Here is a 25,413-nt window from a genome sequence, read left to right as displayed (position 1 = left end):
AATTCTATGGCTAGCTCATACATCCAATTCTATGGCTAGTTCATAAATCCAATTCTATGGCTAGCTCATACATTCAATTCTATGGCTAGCTCATACATCCAATTCTATGGCTAGCTCATACATCCAATTCTATGGCTAGCTCATACATTCAATTCTATGGCTAGCTCATACATTCAATTCTATGGCTAGCTCATACATCCAATTCTATGGCAAGCTCATACATTCAATTCTATAGCTAGCTCATACATCCAATTCTATGGCTAGTTCATAAATCCAATTCTATGGCTAGCTCATACATTCAATTCTATGGCTAGCTCATACATCCAATTCTATGGCTAGCTCATACATCCAATTCTATGGCTAGTTCATAAATCCAATTCTATGGCTAGCTCATACATTCAATTCTATGGCTAGCTCATACATCCAATTCTATGGCTAGTTCATAAATCCAATTCTATGGCTAGCTCATACATCCAATTCTATGGCTAGCTCATACATTCAATTCTATGGCTAGCTCATACATCCAATTCTATGGCTAGCTCATACATCCAATTCTATGGCTAGCTCATACATCCAATTCTATGGCTAGTTCAAACATTCAATTCTAGGGCTAGCTCATACATCCAATTCTATGGCTAGCTCATACATCCAATTCTATAGCTAGCTCATACATCCAATTCTATGGCTATCTCATACATCCAATTCTATGGCTAGCTCATACATCCAATTCTATTGCTAGCTCATACATCCAATTCTATGGCTAGCTCATACATCCAATTCTATGGCTAGCTCATACATCCAATTCTATGGCTAGCTCATACATTCAATTCTATGGTTAGCTCATACATTCAATTCTATGGCTAGCTCATACATCCAATTCTATGGCTAGCTCATACATCCAATTCTATGGCTAGCTCATACATCCAATTCTATGGCTAGTTCAAACATTCAATTCTAGAGCTAGCTCATACATCCAATTCTATGGCTAGCTCATACATCCAATTCTATAGCTAGCTCATACATCCAATTCTATGGCTAGCTCATACATCCAATTCTATGGCTAGCTCATACATTCAATTCTATGGCTAGCTCATACATCCAATTCTATGGCTAGCTCATACATCCAATTCTATGGCTAGCTCAAACATTCAATTCTATGGCTAGCTCAAACATCAAATTCTATGGCTAGTTCAAACATTCAATTCTAGGGCTAGCTCATACATCCAATTCTATAGCTAGCTCATACATCCAATTCTATGGCTATCTCATACATCCAATTCTATGGCTAGCTCATACATCCAATTCTATTGCTAGCTCATACATCCAATTCTATGGCTAGCTCATACATCCAATTCTATGGCTAGCTCATACATCCAATTCTATGGCTAGTTCATAAATCCAATTCTATGGCTAGCTCATACATTCAATTCTATGGCTAGCTCATACACCCAATTCTATGGCTAGCTCATACATTCAATTCTATGGCTAGCTCATACATCCAATTCTATGGCTAGCTCATACATCCAATTCTATGGCTAGCTCAAACATTCAATTCTATGGCTAGCTCAAACATCAAATTCTATGGCTAGTTCAAACATTCAATTCTATGGCTAGCTCATACATTCAATTCTATAGCTAGCTCATACATCCAATTCTATGGCTAGCTCAATCATCCAATTCTATGGCTAGCTCATACATCAAATTCTATGGCTAGCTCATACATCCAATTCTATGGCTAGCTCAAACATCCAATTCTATAGCTAGCTGTTCTTATGTTCAAGTGACACTTCAAAAAAAAAAATTCTTATTCTAATACTTTCATTCGTTTAGTATTAGACCTAGACCTATAAGTAATCAGTGTTCTTTTAATCTGTTATTACAAGGGTTGAATTGTTAGTTGTTTTTTTTTCCATCATGTAACTGTAAAGTATTGTATGGCTAAACATTTTTTTTTTTTTTTTTTTTTTTTAGTTTTCTCTTCGTCTGCATTGAAGTGTTATGTTGGTGATGTCACAAACGGAAATTCCCCATAAAACTTGTAAGCATGGCTAGGGGAAGAGGTTGTTAGACATACGTGTTGATATCAGAAGCGTGGTATGTATTATATAATAAACTGCCCCCCCCCCTGAGGTGGGGGAGGCGAAGAACTTAACAAAAAATTCCTTCAACATATTTATAAAAACTTTAATTTATCAAGAAAACAAATATGTAATAATAATTTAAGAAGCAAAGCAGTTCTCTTTTATAGACAACTAGCCGAATATGACCCGCGAACTGCGGGCTGTTTTCCCCAATTTGTAATAAAATAAATGTAGGTATTTTCTTTCATTTTAGCTCCCACACATACACACACACACATCGGTCGTGAAGAGGAACTTTTAACATACATTACGGTCTCCGCCATGATCTAAGAAACATTTATACCAAGTTTTATCAAGATTGGTCAAACGGTTTTGATTTCTATGCGGGACATTCATACATACGCCTTACATTCTGCTTTATATATTAGATCTCAGCCTATTTCTATTTATGCGTAAGACGGTCTTTTGTTTTGCGTATTTCGATGTGAAGATGTCTTACAATGAGACTGTCTTGATCAGACAAAGCGTTTCTGATTTTATAATTTAATGTAGATTTCAATTTTAAAAATAAGATCATCATGCCGGAGATTCAAACTTTGTAGGTCATTAGCCTTTATTTGCATTTGCAAAGCCCGCTACATCTTCACTGCTCCTTTTATGGTCATTTGATTCCATCTTTTCCAAGAAAGCATGCTTGCTGCAAGAGCTCGTTGCTATGGAGATGGTTGCAGAGAACTAAAAAAATAAACCTAGCTTCATTAAGCTACGCGACAATAAGAATAGTACTTCTCGTCTGTACCAAGTCTTTACCCCCCAAGAAAACCTTGGTTTTCTAGTTTATCGATTAACTTCAAAGGCGAACTCTTTCGGAAGTTGTCACACAGATTGAAACCAAAGATTTTAATTTATGACGTAGAATTATCGATCATGTGTGTCAAATAATCAATGATGTGTGTCAAATAATCAATCATGTGTGTCAAATATTCATGTTTCTAAATAGCTCCTTAAAGTTTGGTCCATCCATTGTTTCATTCTATAAGAATATTTTTTAATCTGCTACTGAACCTTGCAAGGCTACGCGCACTTTGCTTTTCAGCGCTAGTAATTAAACACTTGAATCTTGACAATTAAAACATATTAGTTAGAATATCACAAAACACAATTAGGCTCTATAATTATACCCGTCTTAAAATCTACCTAAGACTTTACAGTTTCAAGTTTAAAATGATTCAAAACAGCGTCCTTGACAACATATTGTTTTGTTTCATTTATTCCAAGTTTGCATGTTTACAAAGACTTTCTGCCAGGCGAGGGATAAGAACGTAAATACTAATGCTGTGACATAGTTCAACATTTCTGATAAGTTTGTGATAAGTTTGTGATAAGTGTTTGGGTGGTAGCATGGTAGAGTGATTGAGTGAGAGAAAGTGAGATGGAGAGAATATGAGAGAGAGAGAGACAGAGAGAGAGAGAGAGAGAGCGGTCCATTGCTTTTTGGTCAAAGTACCTCTTGGGGCATAGATACGTAACTAGTGTTATAGACTTATTGCGTTGTTGGTTTATTATTTTTATTATTATTATTTAGAAGATATAAAAGTTAAGAAGATTTATTTTTATTGTTTTTTTTTACAAAGCTTAAATCAACTCTGTCTGTCTGTCTTTCTGTCTGTCTGGTAAAAAGTGTGTACACGTTATTTCTCTCACACTTAATCTCGGATCAAGCTGAAACTTTGCACAATTATTTCTTTTGCCTGACAACGCAAGCATCAATAAAAATAAATGAACCAAGTAATTAATGAACTATTGAGAGAAAAAAGTGTACTTGACTGGAGTGGAGGTATAAGCTGAATTAGCCCCTTTATAAGTTGTCGTCTGAGGCTTAGTTAACACAATTATGAAAAATATAAAAAATTATATAACCACCATGTTCATACGCTCTTCGCTAGCAGAGTGGTTACCGTGTTGGCTTGAGAAGCCTGAAGAGACTTTAGCCCACGAGTTCGAATTCAGGTCGTTCACTTTCTTATAAATAAATACATTTAAAAAGCGGTCACCCAGATACACCGCTCCTTGCCACCATCCCTTTGGACTGGTCCAGACAAATGGAGGATCTTAGAGTATTGAGAAAGCTAAAAGCGTAAAATCGCGCTAAACAGAAACAATTGGTAAAACTATTTCTAATCGCACAGATTTATTGTTGTTAATCTAGATCTATTATAAATTTAATGACATGACTGATTCAAATTAATTGATACACCTAATATAATCTCTGTTTTTAAAAAAAGTTTTTTTTTGTTTTTCGCTTCTTTTATCCTGTAATCTAAACCACTCAGATTCACGTGAAGTTGAAAAAGAGTCAACACCAGTGCCCCATTATCTTGTCCAGGGTTACTGCAAATGCGACAGAAAGAATAAAGCGTTATTTTGTTTGTAAAATGTTTGCCATGTTTTGGATGATGAAGATAATCTACTTCCCAGTCCAAACCTTTCACAGCACGACTGGGGATGGCAGAGGGCCGGGTAGGAACCCGGGACCATTCGAGATGTCCGAACGACAGTCCAGCGCGCATACCGCACGACCAGGCACCCATTGTTTTCTTTTTTAGTTTGTTTTTAAATTTTGAAAAAAAGTTACATGGAAATATTTGATAAAAAAAGAAACAGAGTAAAGACACATAAAAAAAAAAAAGTTGCAGAAGAATGAACAGGAGAATAAAGTTGGAAACACCTTACGCAAACAATGAGGAAATATATTCTCTACAGCCACTTAACCAAACCATGATTCATTACCACATGCCACATACAAGTACCAACAGCTTTAACAGCCACCCAATTTTTGTCATCTCAGGAGTGCTTTTCTTAAAAAGCTTATATCAACTCGCTCTGTCTGTCTGTCTGTCTTGTCTGTCTGGTAAAAAGTGTGTACATGTTATTCCTTCCGCGCTTATTTTCAGATTGAAAGTGCAAAATTATTTTTTGGCGTAGGCAAGACATGAATTAATACAAAACACAAACCAATTAGTCAATTAATTACTAGTAATTAATATTATTTTGTTTGATACCAACAAGGGAGATTAGACCTTCCGTATTCACTGATGTGGCTAAATTAGTAGGGTTTAGTCCCCTTAAATAATTGTTAAAGATATTTCTCCGATCAAGTTGATAACTTTACACAATTATTTTTTGTACCCTAACAAAACAGGAATAAAAAAAAATACCAATTATTCACTTAATGATTGCTAAATAAATATTATGTTTGATATCGAATAAGGGAAATAACTTCTACATTATTGATAGATATAGTAGTAAATGAAAAGTTTTTCCCTTTAGATAAGCTTTTTTTTTTTTTTTTGTTAAAAAAAAAGAATTTTTGCATGTTTCTTGTTGGACATGTTTCACGCGTTTCTCCAGAATTGAACCCCCCGCAAGACGATTGGGTATAGTGTCAGACAGGTTTGTAACCCTGCACCATTGAGACGTCAGTCCAGATCACATACCACACGATTAGGCAGACATCCATAATACTTAATAGCTCAATGTCTTATTGTAAAAAGAACAAAAACATTTGAAAGTTTCTCTGACACCAAGAAAATAAAGTACTTCGACAATCATGTTGTTAGGTTTAGTTATAGCAAAACGATGGTGGCAGAAGAAAACCCAATAATCTTGGCGAAGCTGCTTGGCAGTATGTCAAGGACACATGGCATGCCATTCAGTGGATGAAAATACACTTCTGATCAACAATGTCAAGGACATTAAGTTATTTGAAAACAAAGTCGGGGGGAAAGTTTCGTCAATTCTGCAAAGGGTGAACCTTGACCTTCTTAGCCGATGTTTTACCGACAATTTCCCCTTGAAATGAAAACTACGTCAACAAAAGCTGCAGAAATAAGTACCCACAAAAACAACACACAAACAACAGGCTAGTTGACTGGACGCTTGACGTACTCTATGGACTCATGGGGAAAACTTATTATTTCTTATCATTTCCCAATGACTGCATTAATATAATGTTCATCTGATAGCGTGTCTCTCTCTTCTTTTCCATCCTAAAGGTGATTTAGACATTTTTATCTCACTGGAAAGGTCTTTTTTTTTTCCTTAAATTTTTTAATTCCTATTGGGATTTAGAAGTAATGATACAATTATTAGATTCTTCTTTTCTTTTTGTGACAACTTCTAATAAACCTAGATTTTTTTGTTCAGTATATTGTGCTGTTAATTGATCTAGAGCCTTATTCAGTGCTAACTTAATCTCTTTTCCTGGTCTCAACAGGTAAGTCATTTAGTTACACCCGAAACATATTCTGGATTTTTCTCAGCTTTACAATGATAATAATAATGATAATTCTAATGTTAATAGCTCAGTTTAGAGATTAATCGAATATGGAAGCTATTTTTAGTAACAATACCCAATGTTGTTATGTCGATTGAAGGGATTATGATGACCTCGCAGAGTCATTCGAAGCCCTAATCATTCCTAAGAGAATCCTTATCAGAGGGCAGTACTGCTGCAGACCTGACACGTCATCAGAAAATTTCCAAGTTGACACTGTTAAGGAGACTACAATGAATTTTGTTTCTCTCTAACGAACCTTGACCTTGGCAGTGCCAGCAAAATGATTATTAGTTCGTTTTTCACATAACAACATGATAATAATAGCATTCTTAGAATAGTGTAGCAAAGGTGTAGTCGACATAAAGAGAAAACATTTATGACAACTTTTGCAGAGTGACTCTACATCAATTATTACGGTTTCAGTTAAACATCTTATGTTAAATTTATCCGTGAGATACTCTCATCTAATCTGTCCCTTGACGTAGGGGCTGCTGTGACAGTTCGCGTGACCAAATCCTTCCACTTTTCCCGGTCAGTTCTTGCTAGTACATGTAATAGGATATGAAGTGGGAGACCGGTCCAGCAGTGGGATTAACTTCATAAAGAAGGAGATTTGTTTGTTACCATTCAAGCTGTTTTTATACATTGAAATCGTATAAAAAGTATTTATATATTGACAATGTTTACAAAATAACAATATTTATGCATAACAATATCCTATTTATTTTCTGAAATCGTACTTACAGAGTTGTAGATCATGGACTTGATAGTAGCCAGCAGAAGTAACCAATCACATAACAGTCAACATAAAAAGTTTGGCGTAGAGATAAGACGAGACGAAAAAGATTTCTTAAAGGCGTTGTTGCTTCCCGGTAACATCGTACAAGTGCACGGACCACCAATGGTCGGAAAGTCAATGTTGGTTGACCAGGTAGACTTGCTTTTTTTTGTTGCTGTTGTTGTTTTGTGATATACTGAATAACAGATCTTGCAGTTCTATGATAGGCGTGTAAACCACCACTTAACTTTATATTAATTCTGTTTACATATTTATATATATGTATCTATAATTCCACATTTAAAAATATAATCACATAAAATGTAGAAACAAAAAGATTGATTGTTAATTAATTTCTAAGTTCAAGTATATTCCAATTTTTATGTCTATTAATAATCTAATTGGACCTTCCGTCATTGTAAGCTATTGTACAAAACCCCCGGAAACAACATCTCAACATCTGAATGCTTAGAACACACATACAGCTTAATTCAGCACTTACCACTAGAGACACACACACACACAAGTCCGGGAAATGAATATATATACACACACACACACTTTATTATTTCCTTCCTCGAGTTATGACATAAATTTGGACAAAATAGAATTCTAATTTTACACCTCAGGTTATTCTGGTGTTTAGAGAAATACAAAGTTCGCTTCTCGGTCAAAGTTGACAATCTACACTCACACACACCTCACACACACACATGTCTCCCTCACTCCATTCCTCCACACAGCACAGCCTCAATTTGAAACAATTGTTACCATCACACTTAAATCATCGTAACAAAAAAGATAATAATAATACAATTAAAAAAAAACGATTTGTTAATAATAGATCGTTTTAAAAAGGGAAATTTGTCTCCACTGACCACAGGCTGCCATGTCACATGTCAGTGTTCAGACATGAAATGACGATTGGTTTCGGTTGCTGCCTTTTTAAACAGGAAGTCATACATTGGGATACTACCCAAGTAAGATCACGTGATTTGGTTACACGTGCAATTAGACTTTGACTGTCATTAACTGTAGTTTTAATACTACTGCCTGGTATGGCAATCTGAACAGTAAAAATAAAAATAAACTTCATAAAATCGTAGATGCTACTGATAAGGGCTTTGACAAAAAAAAATGCCCACCTCATTGGGGCAGCTGTTTGAAAATAAACATTCATAAGAAAGCTAAAAAGATTTTAGAAATAAATCTCCCTTTGGGTCATGATTTTGTGATTTTACCACTCACGGAGAGATACAAGACACCGATAGCAAATACAAACAGACACAAACACTCTTTTGTTCCCCTGGCAATCAATTAAATGCAATGTAACTCTCTGATATAAACATTTCACATGTAAATTATGAGCGAGTCATGTGTGTATGTATACTTTAGTTTTCTATAGTTATGATGTTTTGTTTGGTGTGATGCACAAATCGTAAGACAAATTTCCTCATGGATAATAAAGATTATTGTTAGGGTTACGTTAGAAACGAACGATCATTGTTTGGTACTGCCAGTCTCGAGTTTCGTTAAAGAGAAACTAATTTCAAGGTACTCCCTTTATCAGTTTCCACTGAGGAATTTTCTGATGATGTAGCAGGTATGCAGCAGTACCTCCCTCTGACAGGCAATGAGAATGTTCAGAGTAATATTAAGGATCTTGATGGTACTTGTGAGGTCGGTTGATATAACAATGGTTATATTGTTATTTTGGATAACTTCCATAAACGCTTAATCTCCAAGCCTAGGTTCCCATATTTTCTTTGTTTTTCAATTATTATTATTATTATTAATTACATATATTTCTAGAATCCTTCAAATCTTTTGGTTTAAACAACCAAACTCACTTAAACATAAAAGTAAAACAAAAGGTTGTTTTTTTTTTTTACAATCTTCAAGAACAAGTGCATACCACAAGAAGTGCATACCAGATGGTCAAACAGCAAACAATTACACTTACAGTGCTCAGGGTTTTTTTCTCTTTTAGGAGGGGAGAGGGCTATTCATTCTACAGCTGAAACGATGAGATAATTATGAACACAAACTTGATTCTCAATTCTCATTATAATTAAAAGTTGCATTAAAAAAAATAGAAAATTATCTCGTTCTTATGTGTCTCTTTCCAGGTCATTTCTGAAATACAAAGTGAATTAGGGAGTACATGCAAGGTCCATCAATACTGCGTTGAGTGCAAGAATATTACATGCCTTGAAGACATTCTGGAAAGGACTTTGGAAAGTATGGGCATAGCACCTGCCAGTGTTTTACCAGCAACAATCGACGCTACATTAACAGCAATAGACTCTAAATTAAGAAGTAACTCAAGCTGTCAGCACATTGTTGTCTTTCACAAATGTCAAGCATTACGTCTGTCAGGAAACGATCGCAAATTTTTACAATTGGTTGCCTCCCTTGCATATCAAAATGTGTCGGAAAATGGGAAAGTTACGGTAGTGTTTACATCGTACGTGGATTTCCTAATTCAAGGAGCTAATGTAAAACACGTTTATGTTGGAATGCTTGTTGATCCTCAAGATATTGAAGCTTTACTGCGCCACTATTCACAAGAGGTCGAGGATCTATCAGAATGCGTATTTTTTTGCAAGCGGTTTTTGGGCATTCCAGAAGGAATAATTAGAATCGCTGAAGAGTATCTGCTATCCAATTCTAACTCGCCTTCTGAGCAATACTTGGAGGAAATATTCAACAATGACTTGGAACTGGTGCATTTAATGTTTACCAAAAGACTGGCAGACGTCTTCAGCTGGCTAGACGAACAAGACTTACTGTTTGTTTACAAGTGTCAGCCAATATCATTTCTACGGACGTATTCTGAAGGTATTTGTGACTATGTAATTTTTTAATATGTTATTATATAGACGTTCTAAATTCAGCAATTAGAGAATGGATTTTGAATTTCGGGATTCATGGGGCGCCCCTTTGTCCGCCCACCTCTTAATGGATGCCTGACTTTAGTTTTGGGAAAGTTAAGGCTGTTGATTGTTTGTGCTGGCCACATAACACCCTGCTTCTTAAGCTTTGGCCATAGAAATAGATGACCTCTACTCATTGGTCCCCCTAGATCGCAAGGTCTGAAAGGGAAACTTTTGACTTTACTATAAAATGTTTGTTGATGTTTATTTGTTTGTGTTTGTCAAAATGTGTATTTGTTTAAATGTGAAAGTCAAATTTTCAATGAATGTAGGTTTAACAAATTTCTTTTTTGTTTGTATAAATTTGTTTGTTTTTAATTTTATGATTGTAATATGTGTGTAAAAATGTGTGTTTGTGTAAACGTGTTTGTAATTGACACACTAAAACAACATGAGCTTCAATAAACACAATGATTTTATTCGTCTCTATTTATGTTCTTTACTCCAGCCACTTGTTCTCTAAACTGCCCTCCTTTTACACAAAGTCCTGACACACTGCTGTTCACTCAACCATGTACACTCAAGGTCCACTGGTCATTTCATACACAGGCACACATACACTGCACTACCAGCCACTCAAAACACATACACTTACTATCACGGTGTTTGTGTTGAGTTTGTCTGCCCTTGGAAGTGAAGATATTGATACATCTATAATCATCCAATGAATTTTTTCTGTTAGACCAATTACACGAGGCCTACAGCAAATGTAAACAAGAATGTCCAATTTTTAGTTCTGGTAACTGGATGTATTACTTTGGTGAACTACGAGCGAAACATGTTCTTTTATATTGTTATGACACCGAGGAACTGATGTTTCACCCACTGATAATCTATCATTGTGTCTGTAATCACTATGAGGTGCTGCCTTCACGGAATAAAAGCCAATGGTAGGATTTATTTTACTCAATGTTCTTTCCATTAGTTTTACAATACCTATATTAAACTCAATTTGTTTGATAATAACAAGGGAAATAAATCCTTCAGTATTCAAAGATACGACTAAATATCTAGGGTTTCGTCCCCTATAGATATTTAAATGCGTTATTTCTCCCATACCCATTCTCAGATCACGTTGAAACTTTACAATTATTTTTTTGTGAAACAATTATTTACTTTTTTATGTTACTGGTTGAACGCTATCCTTGTGCTACTGACTTTAAGTAAAGAATATGTTCGAAATGCTTTTTTTTTTTAGGCTCACAAGTTTTTTGTCTAAGATCCTCAAAAAGGCAGAAGACTTCAAAATAGTGACGGAACGCAGTCCACAATATTCTATACACTGGTCAAAACTAAAAGTACTACTGAATGAAACGATCCAGCGCTCAGGAGATGAACCATTCGGTTCACTTTGTACGGTACTGATATCAGATTGGTCTTCCTTAATAATGAAATCTTAAGAAACCAAGAAAAGTTTAAACCCATATTTTCAGGTCATCCTCATAGCTTTATTGATTCATTAACGACACAGATCATATAAAGATGTGCAAAGATTAAGGTTGAGTGCAGTAATTCACGTGACTACGCAGACCTGGTTGTAACCCACATATTTATTCAGATCTAACGCAGACAAATCCGTGGTCTTTATGTACAATGGCTCATATCCTCAAAGAAAATGCAATCGTTTAAAAACATTTTCATGTCAAATTACTGTCCATTTATCTATCAATAATATATATAACTATGGCCATCAGATTACTGTCCATTTATCTATCAATAATATATATAACTATGGCCGTCAGATAACTGCCCATTTATCTATCAATAATATTGTTATAAACCTGGTGGTGGCACAAAGAGGGGTAGTGGTGTGTGTGTAGTCAGACGACGCAAATCGCCCCAGGCCAGCGCTAGACGAGCGGTCAACCGTGACGAGCTACGACGATCAGCCGAGACGAGTGTCAACACGGCGGTTCGGGAAGGATCGACGGCAGTTCGGGAAGGATCGCCGACGTGAACAGAGCTCAGGAGCGTCACGAGAGTTGTAGTCATCTGACCACCTAGAAAAGTCGAGCGGCGTTCTGTCCGGTTCGAGAAGGCCAGTAGGGACCCTATATAAGAGCGGAGGTGTCGCAGTCAAGACGGTCGAGAAAAGGAGCTCAATACAGCAAGGTTCAGAAAGCGGGTTCACGACAGGAGTTCAGAACACGGTCGACTACAGCACAGTTCAGCGGTGTGGTTCTGTACGGAGCATTACGACGGTTCAGTGCGGAGTACTGTCAAGTACAGTTGAGAAGAACGGCGTCTTGATCTTGGTCTGTGATCGAGTCCGACACAACGAGCCCAAGTGTGTGAAGTCAGTCCCGAACTGTTGAACCCAGTGCAAGCCCGGAACGAGACGGAGAGGCCAGTGCAAGACTCGATACGGCGGAACGGTGTTATCGGAGAGATATTTGTTATCGCAGAGCTATTTGTACTGTTCTACGTGCTGCCAATTGTACAGTATTGGCTGTTATTTATGGACATTAAACCTTTACGTTATTTTGGAGCCCTGACTTGTCAAGTTCTTTAAGTTGGTGGTGTATGGTGCAATTTGCAGAGAGCCTGGATAGTGAGATTCGTAACAATATATATAACTATGGCCTCTTAACAATGTATGCGAAAGAAGATGGTTAAAAAAATAGCCTTTGTAGACTATGATATCTATATCATATAACAAAATTCAGACGTTAGACTCTTGAATCACTTCACTAACCCTTTTGGGTTCAAAACGCCAAGTCCACTGTTTATTGCTATAATTGGCATGACAATGCTTTAAAAATATTGCTTTGAATCTAGACAGTATGACAGAACAGCTTGCTATGAATAAAATAACAAATTTAGAATTAGCGGAACACTTTTAAATTTTCTTACTAAGGAAGTTCTTGTAGGCACGGCTGTGGATTATGAGGTGCAGTCATTGTAGATACAATTGTAATTAATGCAATAAAAAAAAATCATTTGATTTTGTCACTAGATGTAACAAGACAATTAAGTTTTTTACTTATTTATTACTTGATATTTTTTTTTACAAAGCTTATGTTAACTCACTCCGTCTGTCTGTCTGTCTGTCTGGTATAAATTTTGTACACGTTTTTTTTTCTCCCAGTTCCCATTCTAGTATAAAGTTGAAATTTTGACAATACATATAACAATAAAACATTAACCAATTATTTAATCATCAATCAGTGATAATTAAATATTTTTTATTATATAGAAAAGGGATATAAACCTTGCAGTATTAAGAGATATTGCAGTAAAAAACATTATTTCTTCCCTTTATTTTTTTTTTCAAGTATTGATTGATTATCAAGTACTTTATTCATATTTCTACTTATATTTATATAATATAACGTTTTTAAACAGATTGCTTTTTTGGCTGGGAAATTGATGATATGCACATTCCCTGACGAAGCCAAAATTTTCTACCAAGATTTGGAAAGACGAGCTGAACACCCTGGACTCAAAGCAGCACTAAGAGCTCACATAGGAAATCTTTATGCTCTTGGGGCTGGTTAGTACAAGTTTAAGTATCAACTTTAGACTAATAACACACATATACAAACACACGAGCACATAGTTCAGCGTACAGCGATTCTCAGATTGTAGGGCGACGTGACGTCCTGTCGAAGGGGCCGCAATGTGCTGTGGGGGGAGGGGAGGGGGAGGAAGCCAGTACATTTATTTTTCAAGGGTGAAATGTTATAATTTTGTTTTACATTTTTATTATTATGAATTGTGTTTGAATATTAAAGCAAGTAAAATGACATTAAAATAAAATATAATTAGAATAGCTAAGTACGAGACGTTGTCTCGCCTTCTACAAAGGAACTTTCAAAATGTCTACCGTATTCGTCTGGTTTGAAATCGTGTATGATACATGATTGTATGATACATACAAAGTTTATTCTCATTACATTACTAAAACCCTCCCGAACCCTACTGTGGGAGTCTACAGCGCTCCTCAAGGTCCCCAGCTGGCTAAAGGCGGCGCGCACGAATTTTTTAATGGGGTGGGGCGCCAAGGGTAGAACTTTGAGAAACACTGATCTAGTTGTATAAAATAAATACAAGTGGAAATTTATTATCTAAGGTCTTTGGTTCAAATAACTTAGAAAAGTCTTAGGGTAGATCTTTCCAAAAGCTAAACGTGAAGCCAAGAGTGTTAACTTAAGACTAAAACGTCCATTCAGATTCGACGGATACTTTGCTAAAAAAAAACAAAAAAACGCAGAGTCTGGGGAAGTACTTGAGGCGCTCTGACCGGACCTCATGACGTTGGACCTGTGACGTCAGGCTGTTGGAACTGTGAGGTAACGAGCTATTGGTCTAAATTGCCCACAACACGTTGCGACGTCACTGGTCAGTGTCCAGGCCCTGTATAACGATTGGTCTGGCCTCAACTATCGTATTGAAGAACCGCTATAATAAATGTCAGGAGTATCCTATCAATACTTTGTAACATTGTTCACTTTTAGATATAGACTGGCAATTAGCTGAAGACACCCTGGACTCAGCCATGAGAGATTTGGAAAAGTATGGTCTGACCTACTTCTTGACCTGGGCTGCCAATAAGAAGGCTTTCATTTTATTGAGGCAAGCCAAATATCTTGAATCTGAAAAGTAAGTTCACCTTAAAGAGCGGCACGCCATCTTTTAATACTCGTCTTTGTGGCGTTATATGCCTTTATCGCATGGTTTGATTAACGTCTTTATAGCATGGTGTGATTATCTTCTTTATAGCATGGTGTGATTATCTTCTTTATCGCATGGTGTGATTATCTTCTTTATCGCATGGTGTGATTATCTTCTTTATCGCATGGTTTGATTATCTTCTTTATCGCATGGTGTGATTATCTTCTTTATCGCATGGTGTGATTATCTTCTTTATCGCATGGTGTGATTATCTTCTTTATCGCATGGTTTGATTATCTTCTTTATCGCATGGTGTGATTATCTTCTTTATCGCATGGTGTGATTATCTTCTTTATCGCATGGTGTGATTATCTTCTTTATCGCATGGTGTGATTATCTTCTTTATCGCATGGTGTGATTATCTTCTTTATCGCATGGTGTGATTATCTTCTTTATAGCATGGTATGATTATCTTCTTTATAGCATGGTATGATTATCTTCTTTATAGCATGGTGTGATTATCTTCTTTATAGCATGGTGTGATTATCTTCTTTATCGCATGGTGTGATTATCTTCTTTATAGCATGGTGTGATTATCTTCTTTATAGCATGGTTTGATTAACGTCTTTATAGCATGGTGTGATTATCTTCTTTATCGCATGGTGTGATTATCTTCTTTATCGCATGGTGTGATTATCTTCTTTATCGCATGGTTTGATTATCTTCTTTATCGCATGGTGTGATTATCTTCTTTATCGCATGGTGTGATTATCTTCTTTATCGCATGGTGTGATTATCTTCTTTATCGCATGGTGTGATTATCTTCTTTATCGCATGGTGTGATTATCTTCTTTATCGCATGGTGTGATTATCTTCTTTATAGCATGGTATGATTATCTTCTTTATAGCATGGTATGATTATCTTCTTTATAGCATGGTGTGATTATCTTCTTTATAGCATGGTTTGATTAACGTCTTTATAGCATGGTTTGATTATCTTCTTTATAGCATGGTGTGATTATCTTCTTTATAGCATGGTTTGATTAACGTCTTTATAGCATGGTGTGATTATCTTCTTTATAGCATGGTGTGATTATCTTCTTTATAGCATGGTGTGATTATCTTCTTTATAGCATGGTTTGATTAACGTCTTTATAGCATGGTGTGATTATCTTCTTTATAGCATGGTGTGATTATCTTCTTTATAGCATGGTGTGATTATCTTCTTTATAGCATGGTGTGATTATCTTCTTTATAGCATGGTGTGATTATCTTCTTTATAGCATGGTTTGATTAACGTCTTTATAGCATGGTGTGATTATCTTCTTTATAGCATGGTGTGATTATCTTCTTTATAGCATGGTGTGTTTATCTTCTTTATAGCATGGTGTGATTATCTTCTTTATAGCATGGTGTGATTATCTTCTTTATAGCATGGTATGATTATCTTCTTTATAGCATGGTGTGATTATCTTCTTTATAGCATGGTGTGATTATCTTCTTTATAGCATGGTATGATTATCTTCTTTATAGCATGGTGTGATTAACTTCTTTATAGCATGGTGTGATTATCTTCTTTATAGCATGGTATGATTATCTTCTTTATAGCATGGTGTGATTAACTTCTTTATAGCATGGTGTGATTATCTTCTTTATAGCATGGTGTGATTATCTTCTTTATAGCATGGTGTGATTAACTTCTTTATAGCATGGTATGATTAACTTCTTTATAGCATGGTGTGATTAACTTCTTTATAGCATGGTGTGATTATCTTCTTTATAGCATGGTATGATTATCTTCTTTATAGCATGGTATGATTATCTTCTTTATAGCATGGTTTGATTAACTTCTTTATAGCATGGTGTGATTATCTTCTTTATAGCATGGTGTGATTAACTTCTTTATAGCATGGTGTGATTATCTTCTTTATAGCATTGTATGATTATCTTCTTTATAGCATGGTATGATTCTTTATAGCTTTATAAACGTCTTTGGAACGTTATTTGATATTTGCTTTTGGGGCGTTATTTGATATTTGCTTTTGGGGCGTTATTTGATATTTGCTTTTGGGGCGTTATTTGATATTTGCTTTTGGGGCGTTATTTGATATTTGCTTTTGGGGCGTTATTTGATATTTGCTTTTGGGGCGTTATTTGATATTTGCTTTTGGGGCGTTATTTGATATTTGCTTTTGGGGCGTTATTTGATATTTGCTTTTGGGGCGTTATTTGATATTTGCTTTTGGGGCGTTATTTGATATTTGCTTTTGGGGCGTTATTTGATATTTGCTTTTGGGGCGTTATTTGATATTTGCTTTTGGGGCGTTATTTGACTTTTGCTTTTGGGGCGTTATTTGATATTGAGAGTGAGGCTGATGCAGCTCAAATCTCACTCACTTTAATAAATGCTCATCGCGCAAGCCACATTCTCATCTCCCAAGTTCTTTTGAAGCAAGAAGAGTGGCCAGGGGGATAGAGCGCCGAACCAACAAAAAGCTGAGAGAAGAAGCAGGCCTATCTGCAACTGACCTAACCCACCCATGCCACATATGCGGCCGGCTTTTTAAAGTGAGGATTGGACTTAACAGTCACCTTCGAGTCCCTAGGATATGAGAAATGTGCTCATCTTCGACCACGAAGGAGGAGATATAGAAAGATTATCTTTTTTATTGTGTTTGCCATTCGAAATACTTTTTATTATGTTTACTAATCGTATTGAAGTTAATGTAGCATCGTTATTGTTGTGTATATCATTTTAAACACTTCTTATTATCCATTACCTTTGAACAGATATTACGACACTGCCAGGGAACATGAAAACAGACATCAATTAATGAGCTTGGAACAAAGTCTTAGAATACCTGATTACATAGAAGAGGAAGAAGATCTAACTCGCGCTATTTATGAAATCACCCCACTGATCTTTAGAGGTAGGTCACTTATAAGGCTTGGTAAAACCCAAAAAGATTGACTTCAATAGACTAGAAACTTTGAACCAGTGAGGCATGAAACGACACTGTAGCGTGTCTAAGCTTTTAATACCACGTGAAAGGATTATAATTTCTGTGTCAAGGCCATGGGCGGACTGGCTCTATGGGCATTTGGGCAATGCATGTTGGGCAGGTACCAAATGGGCTGGTAGGGCCACCGAAAAGGCCGTATGGATGCCACGTATTAAATTGTTAAAGGTCTCATAATATTTTCTAATAAAAGTGACCATTTGAGCGTGGTGTTTAAAGAAAAATTAACAGACTCTACAGGGTATCCAGTAATTTAATCTAACACATTTTCCCAAATAATGTAATAGCCTACACCCGTAGACGGTGCTACTTGTAGCTTCTTTTAGCACCTTCACTCTTAGCGATTAAAAAAGCAACATATGATATACAATGTGTAGGCCGGATGGCATAGAAAAGCGCGGGCCAAATTTGACACCAAGTCAGCCCCTGGTCAAGGCCACAAACAATAACTAGCAGGCTAACAGCATTACAGTGTTCTCGTATTCCAGGAGTTATTCTAAACTTGAGTCGAAACAAAATGAACCACTTAATATCTTATATTAGTTGATTTTTAAACTATTTATGAATAGAGCAAAATAACGCAATATAGTATATGGTATATGAGGCACATAGACAAGAGTATTTTGGACACACCAGAATATATGGAACACACCAGAGTATATGGGACACACCAGAGTATATGGGACACACCAGAGTATATGGGACACACCAGAGTATATGGGACACACCAGAGTATATGGGACACACCAGAGTATATGGGACACACCAGAGTAAATGGGACACACCAGAGTAAATGGGACACACCAGAGTATATGGGACACACCAGAGTATATGGGACACACCAGAGTATATGGGACACACCAGAGTATATGGGACACACCAGAGTATATGGGACACACCAGAGTATATGGGACACACCAGAGTAAATGGGACACACCAGAGTATATGGGACACACCAGAGTAAATGGGACACACCAGAGTAAATGTGACACACCATAGTATATGGGACACACCAGAGTAAATGGGACACACCAGAGTAAATGGGACACACCAGAGTAAATGGGACACACCAGAGTATATGGGACACACCAGAGTATATGGGACACACCAGAGTATATGGGACACACCAGAGTATATGGGACACACCAGAGTAAATGGGACACACCAGAGTAAATGGAACACACCAGAGTAAATGGGACACACCAGAGTATATGGGACACACCAGAGTAAATGGGACACACCAGAGTAAATGGGACACACCAGAGTAAATGGGACACACCAGAGTATATGGGACACACCAGAGTAAATGGGACACACCAGAGTATATGGGACACACCAGAATATGGGACACACCAGAGTAAATGGGACACACTAGAGTATATGGGACACACCAGAGTATATGGGACACACCAGAGTAAATGGGACACATCAGAGTATATGGGACACACCAGAGTATATGGGACACACCAGAGTATATGGGACACACCAGAGTAAATGGGACACACCAGAGTATATGGGACACACCAGAGTAAATGGGACACACCAGAGTATATGGGACACACCAGAGTAAATGTGACACACCATAGTATATGGGACACACCAGAGTATATGGGACACACCAGAGTTAATGGGACACACCAGAGTTAATGGGACAAACCAGAGTATATGGGACACACCAGAGTATATGGGACACACCAGGGTTTCTAAAACACAACAGAGTAGATGGCACAAACCAGAGTATTTGGGACGCGCCAGAGTATACAAGAATTATAGATTAAAAAAAAAAAAAGGGCAGATAATAATCAGGCATAACTGTAGCAGACACAACCTACTTATGTCATGTATAGGGCCGGCTTTTGAAAGCGAGGATTTGACTCCACAGCCATTTTCGAGTTGATTGGAAATGAATGTGCTCATCTTCGACTACGAAGGAAATGGTAGAATAAAAAAGCAATCATGCATTTTGTCTTCTGTGTAAAGCTTCAGGACTTGAGCAGCATTATACATACCTTTAGTATACAGTTATTCATTAATGACATGATATTTTGTGCTTTGAATTAGGCAACCCAGCAGATGCTTTGAAAAAACTTCAAGAGCTTTCCTCGAGACCCGGACTTCAATGTCACCCATGTTTTACAGTCTTCCTCAACAACTTTGGCTTGGCCTATGAGCAGTGTATGTATACTATACGGTAAACATTGCAAAAGTTACGAATAAAATAAATTCTAAATGTAGTGAATGATGTCAGATGTACAATCGGAAGCCACAGGTATCAACTTTATTTCAATAGTGAAACTATAGATTTGTATTAACGGTCGTAGAATTTAATTACACACTGGAATACTTATTCAACATTCTACTAAAATAGAAATACATAAAGAAAATCGTGAACAAGACTTTTATTGCATATTTTCAAAATAATTATCTATATGTTTGTCTATGTACAAAAATACAGAAACATTTATGTAGACTGTTCAGATACTTTTTAGAAATATTCTTAAATATACATTATCTCCCCCTGAACTCGCGTCTAAACATACCACTATATATGCAATCTATTTTTTCTGGTTCTCATAACATACATATATTGTTCCTTTTACTTACAAAAAAATTAATAAAGCATTAAAGTTGATTGTGTAACTTTGTAACATGATACTCGTAACCAGACATTCAGTTAGGTAGAATATATCCTTTTATATTTTTTTTATGTTAATTTGTTCTCTGATATTGGGTACGTTGACCTTTCGATATCTGGCTTTCCTTCAAAAATGTCCTAAACCAATCATAATATAGGATTAGTTTATATCTACTGGTAGTATTAAGCTGGCGAGGGAGAGGGTTCGAACAACAGCCCTTAGCGCTAACCACAAAACCATGCATTCATTATATAGATTCGTGTATGTATATGTTCTTATCATAAATGTTTAAATATATTTTAGTATTTAATATCTTCATTTATATCTAGACTATGGTTGTTGACTTTGGTTGACTTTGGTTGTTGACTATGGCTGTTGACTATGATTGTTGACTGGTTGTTGACTATGGTTGTTGACTGGTTGTTGACTATGGTTGTTGACTGGTTGCTGACTTTGGCTGTTGACTTTGGTTGTTAACTCTGATTGTTGACTACGATTGTTGACTTTGGTTGTTGACTATGGTTGTTGACTGATTGTTGACTATGGTTGTTGACTATGGTTGTTGACTATGGTTGTTGACTACGATTGTTGACTTTGGTTGTTGTTTCCTACAGGTCAAATGTTTGAAGAAGCTCTGAAATGGTTCAGAAGATCTATCCAAGCCAGACGTCCTTTAAAACAAATTTCACCTTTTATACTGCTGGTAGCCCTGAACAATATATCTAAACTTTTATTAAGACACTATATGAGAGGTAACAGCAAACCTATACTATACTATACTATATCAATTAAGTAGACTTATTTGAAAAGTAAATAATATTTTTTACACTTATGTATGTAATGTATACATCTTAATTCTGTGTAACAGAGGTGCCCCACGCAAACGCTTTAAAGACCAGCTTAGGCGCCTACTTGACTTAGCTGACATAGCTGGGGCTGCGCAGCCACGGGAACTACTGCGTTCTTCACTAATCTTCGGACTCGAATACAAGTCTTATTATTATTTTTATACAATTGAATTACAAACACCAGCCTAATGGTCGCAAAATGTCATTCTTCCACGAAATGTTTAATGCAGCGACGGAATACTGTTTTGCTCTTATTGTTAATTTTCCTTGTAAGAGACGGATAAGCTTTAACAAAGAACAACACAAGAGCTACATGTTTATAACGCAATAATAGTTCCTATAGTTTGCTCGCAAACATGTGTATCATTATCTCTCATGAATGTCTGCATTACGGCAGGCTTCACTTCTAGAAATAAAGCAGCAAAGGTAATGAAATAAAAGTATTTCTCAACGTGAAGAGAAACAAAAAACTACGCTGTTAATGAATGGTCTTTAGTTCAGAAAATTATATTTTATGATGGAAGGGTATTAGTCAATAATACCGAGTCAAAGGGTATTTGTCAATAACGCCGAGTCAAAGCGTATTTGTCAATTAATATTTAGTCAAAGGGTAACTGAGAAATTTTTTGTTGCTCTATAAAATATGGACTTTTGGTATTTATTAATGAAAGCATGCTGTATCGTTGTAATAGTCAAAGGTTTAATAATACCAAGTCAAAGGGTACTAGTCAATAATGCCTAGTCAAAATGTATTTGTCGATAAGGCCAAGTCAAAAGGTGTCAATAAAGCCAAGTCGAATGGTACTCGTCTATAATGACTAGTCAAAAGGTATAAGTCAATAATAAAAAATCAAATGGTACTTAACTATTAATGTTTAGTCAACGGGTAATTGAGAACAAACATAAACAAATCTTTCTTTCTTACAGACGAAGCATCACTAAAGGACTGTGAAAAGTATCTCACGGAAGCCTCGCATATTTTATCTGAGATAACTGGCCACTACTATGACCGGGCAACGACTAAAAGCTGCCTTGCAAAACTGCATATGAGAAAGTATGTAATGTGTTGCTTGTATCACATAACAAGAACCTATATATGCTGTTTATATTGCCACGCTGACTTTCATTCTCGCTAAACGTAAATAAATAAATAAATTATAGCTATTAAAGAACGCTACTTTCATTGCTTATAGCATGCTCGGAGCGCTTTGGTCCAATCTCATATTTGTGGACCAGTGGGGGAAGGGGGTGTCTGGGAGAAGATATTCACTTTCTAGTTAATAGTTTTTTGGATTTAGATTCAATTACTATTGTTGGCCCTTTTTTTCTACATAAATATCTAATAGGTATAGTGTGTGGCAAATATGGAGGTCATTGACATGGTATTACAAAAAAAATAAAAAACAATAAGAGTACACTGACACAAAGTTTAATTTTAGCAGACTAAAAGAAAGGAAGTAATAATAAAAACAATTATTAAGATTTATGCAAATTTTATCAAAGTTATTTGATAACTATTGCTTACGCTATAGATTGTTTTAAAAATTTATTCTTAATTATTGGAGCCTGAAACATCTATCAATCGTAAAAGTGTAAAAAAAAATAAATACTAAAACGGGGATGAAAACGAAATAGGGTACTCTAATAGCGTTACTAGCACATATATCTTTGCCCATAAATTCTAGTATTACCTATACGTATCTGCTCCACCCCCACCCCCCTTGTGACCCACTAACTATCTCCCGCTCACAATAAAAAAAAGTTATTCCTGAATGCAATCTCAGACTTTCTTAGACTTCTTCTTATTTAATATACTCTGTTTCTTTTCGAACCTAGCCCCTTTTATTACTGGGACAACGATTACTCCTTTAATCACAAGTGAAAGACTCTAAATCTATCTATTTAATGCTATTAGTATTGATTTTGGTTTTGGTTTTTTTTTTATTTAGGCGCATCTAAAAGAAAGCGGAAATGACGTGAGGCATAATAAAAATAAGTAGACCTATGGAAAAAAATACTTTTAAAATACGGAACTTTAGTGCTATTTCTTTTTATGCTTCATATATATACTGCGGCGTTTTTGGGACATACCGAAAATAGAATACAAAAGGTCTGATAGAAAGATTGCGGTTTTTCGCACATTGCGGTGGTCAGGTTGCGAATCTGTCAAAACCTGTTCTTAGTAAACGCTTATGGTTTTCATGCGAATCTGTACGACAGTGGAAGAGATCTCCTGATCAATCAGTTAGTGGTAACTTGCAAATATATAGTAAATTTGATTCAAAGTAATGTTACAATGAACTTTGTATACTTAGACGTTTAATATATGTTGATGTTAGAGCAGGTATAACATAATGAAATGTAAATATTTAAAAAATACCTTAACATTAAACAAATAATTATCATTCATAGTAATTTTGTTTCTTCTCCTAGTAATTTCATTGAACACAAAAATGTGTTTAATTTTTTTCAAAAAATATGTGCAACTTCTACATTTCAGAAAGAATTATTTCGAAGCGTACCAATACGACCTGGAGGCGTTGTCTATCATAGAGAACAAGACTCAGTATGCTGACTACATGTTTGAAGTTCTCCTTCACCTTGCACATTTACGCGTAGTGCTTGATTTGCAGACGTCTGCCATGGACAGAACTGAACCGGAGTTCAGTGCGTCTGATCTGAAGAGATCACCAGAAGATTTTCTGCTACAAATTTTGTCCATTAAAGAATCTCGAGGCGGTGATAGTTTTGAGTTCCATTCTAATTACCTGTCGGCTTGTGTCCATGGCATGCTGGTACATGTTGGCCAGTCCAGGTGTGACTTTAACAAATACAAGACATATTTCAAACAGCATTGGACACTTGTTGAAGAGCACAGAGGAACTAGAAATGATAAAAAGCTGTCAATCTTTTCCAAATATGAACATTTTTATAGTTATATTGAGCGGACAGAATTTAACGACATCACCTTGCAAGAATTCAATGGTTTCGTGTCAGACTTCTGCTCAAACTGTACAACTTTACGTCAAGATGTCAACAAATATTCTTGGAGCAAACATCTTACAGACAACCTGGCTTCTTCTCCCCACATTGAAAAGGGGAAATCAACCCAGAACTGTGTTGAAAAAACTGTATGTAACAAATCTGAAACGGGAGATGAAAGTCAATCTGTCACTTTGTCTTACTCTCTAAGTTTAGAATCAGAGGGTGCTAGGTCAAAAAGCAATATTCTTATATCGAACTTGCTTGGATCACATATGTCATTCAATGTGCTTAACACTTCAATTAGTGAAACAAGTGAGATGAATATCCTGTATGCCGTTAACAATAGTGAAGTTAGTGAGTTAGAATACCAAAGTGTTGAAATTTCGATTTCAGAAATGAACCCTTCGGTTAATGAAATTAGTGAATCAATCTTTCAAAGGGTAGTGAACATGTCTATTTCAGACTGTGAGACAATCAGTAGTGATTCTGAGTGTGGGACGCAGAGTGTCATGAATTGGTCAGACACTACTGATGAATCTTGATGTGTCAAATGGTCAGACACTACTGATGAATCATGATGTGTCCAATGGTCAGACACTACTGATGAATCATGATGTGTCCAATGGTCAGACACTACTGATGAATCATGATGTTATGTTTTGCCAGTACATTCCTAGACTACGACTTTTTCAAGACATTAATAATATTTAATTTTTTCAAAGAATGTATGCAATATGTATTTATTTGAGAATATTTCAACCTTATACCTTGGTACTAGAAATATTCATCTTAAGTAGTACGTTACCCCTTTCAGACCTTACGATCCACACGGCAGGTGATGTAAAGATCATCTGTTTCTGTGACCAACTGGCAGGTGATGTAAAGATCATCTGTTTCTGTGACCAACTGGCAGGTGATGTAAAGATCATCTGTTTCTGTGGCCAACTGGCAGGTGATGTAAAGATCATCTGTTTCTGTGACCAACTGGCAGGTGATGTAAAGATCATCTGTTTCTGTGACCAACTGGCAGGTGATGTAAAGATCATCTGTTTCTGTGACCAACGATTGACGAGATGTTTCACCTGACCAGCACACCGACCAACCGCCTTTTCTTTCCCAAATTAATATCAAGTACAGATTATATTTTGGGTGGAATATGGGGCGAAAATATATATA

At 36.2% G+C, this 25,413-nt stretch overlaps 2 protein-coding genes across 3 annotated transcripts in view; one reads left to right on the top strand and one right to left on the bottom strand.

Moving 5' to 3' along the window:
* LOC106075739 (uncharacterized) overlaps positions 1-7,281 on the bottom strand; it is a 24,337-nt gene extending 17,056 nt beyond the window's left edge. The window contains exon 1 of the mRNA XM_056005981.1: positions 7,165-7,281. The gene's annotated coding sequence lies outside the window, so the exon portion shown is untranslated. The remainder of the gene's footprint in view (positions 1-7,164) is intronic.
* Positions 7,178-25,413, top strand: LOC106076301 (uncharacterized). 2 transcript variants are annotated; one of them, XR_008774019.1, is made up of 12 exons: positions 7,178-7,351; positions 9,328-10,039; positions 10,817-11,024; positions 11,333-11,492; positions 13,480-13,627; positions 14,592-14,736; positions 17,539-17,678; positions 19,830-19,943; positions 21,019-21,156; positions 22,180-22,306; positions 23,753-25,072; positions 25,268-25,413. XR_008774019.1 is itself a non-coding variant. In XM_056005978.1 (11 exons), the coding sequence occupies exons 1-11, from the start codon at positions 7,178-7,180 to the stop codon at positions 24,777-24,779; spliced, it is 3,093 nt and encodes a 1,030-aa protein (XP_055861953.1). In that variant the 3' UTR covers positions 24,780-25,413. The 2 variants fall into 2 exon arrangements, 1 of the variants encoding a protein (XP_055861953.1); XM_056005978.1 differs by having other exon boundaries at positions 23,753-25,413.

This window comes from Biomphalaria glabrata, chromosome 12, assembly GCF_947242115.1.
Source record: "Biomphalaria glabrata chromosome 12, xgBioGlab47.1, whole genome shotgun sequence".
Taxonomy (NCBI): Eukaryota; Metazoa; Mollusca; class Gastropoda; family Planorbidae; genus Biomphalaria; species Biomphalaria glabrata.
Note: the sequence above shows the minus strand (reverse complement) of the source record. Positions and strands in the feature narration are given on the sequence as shown.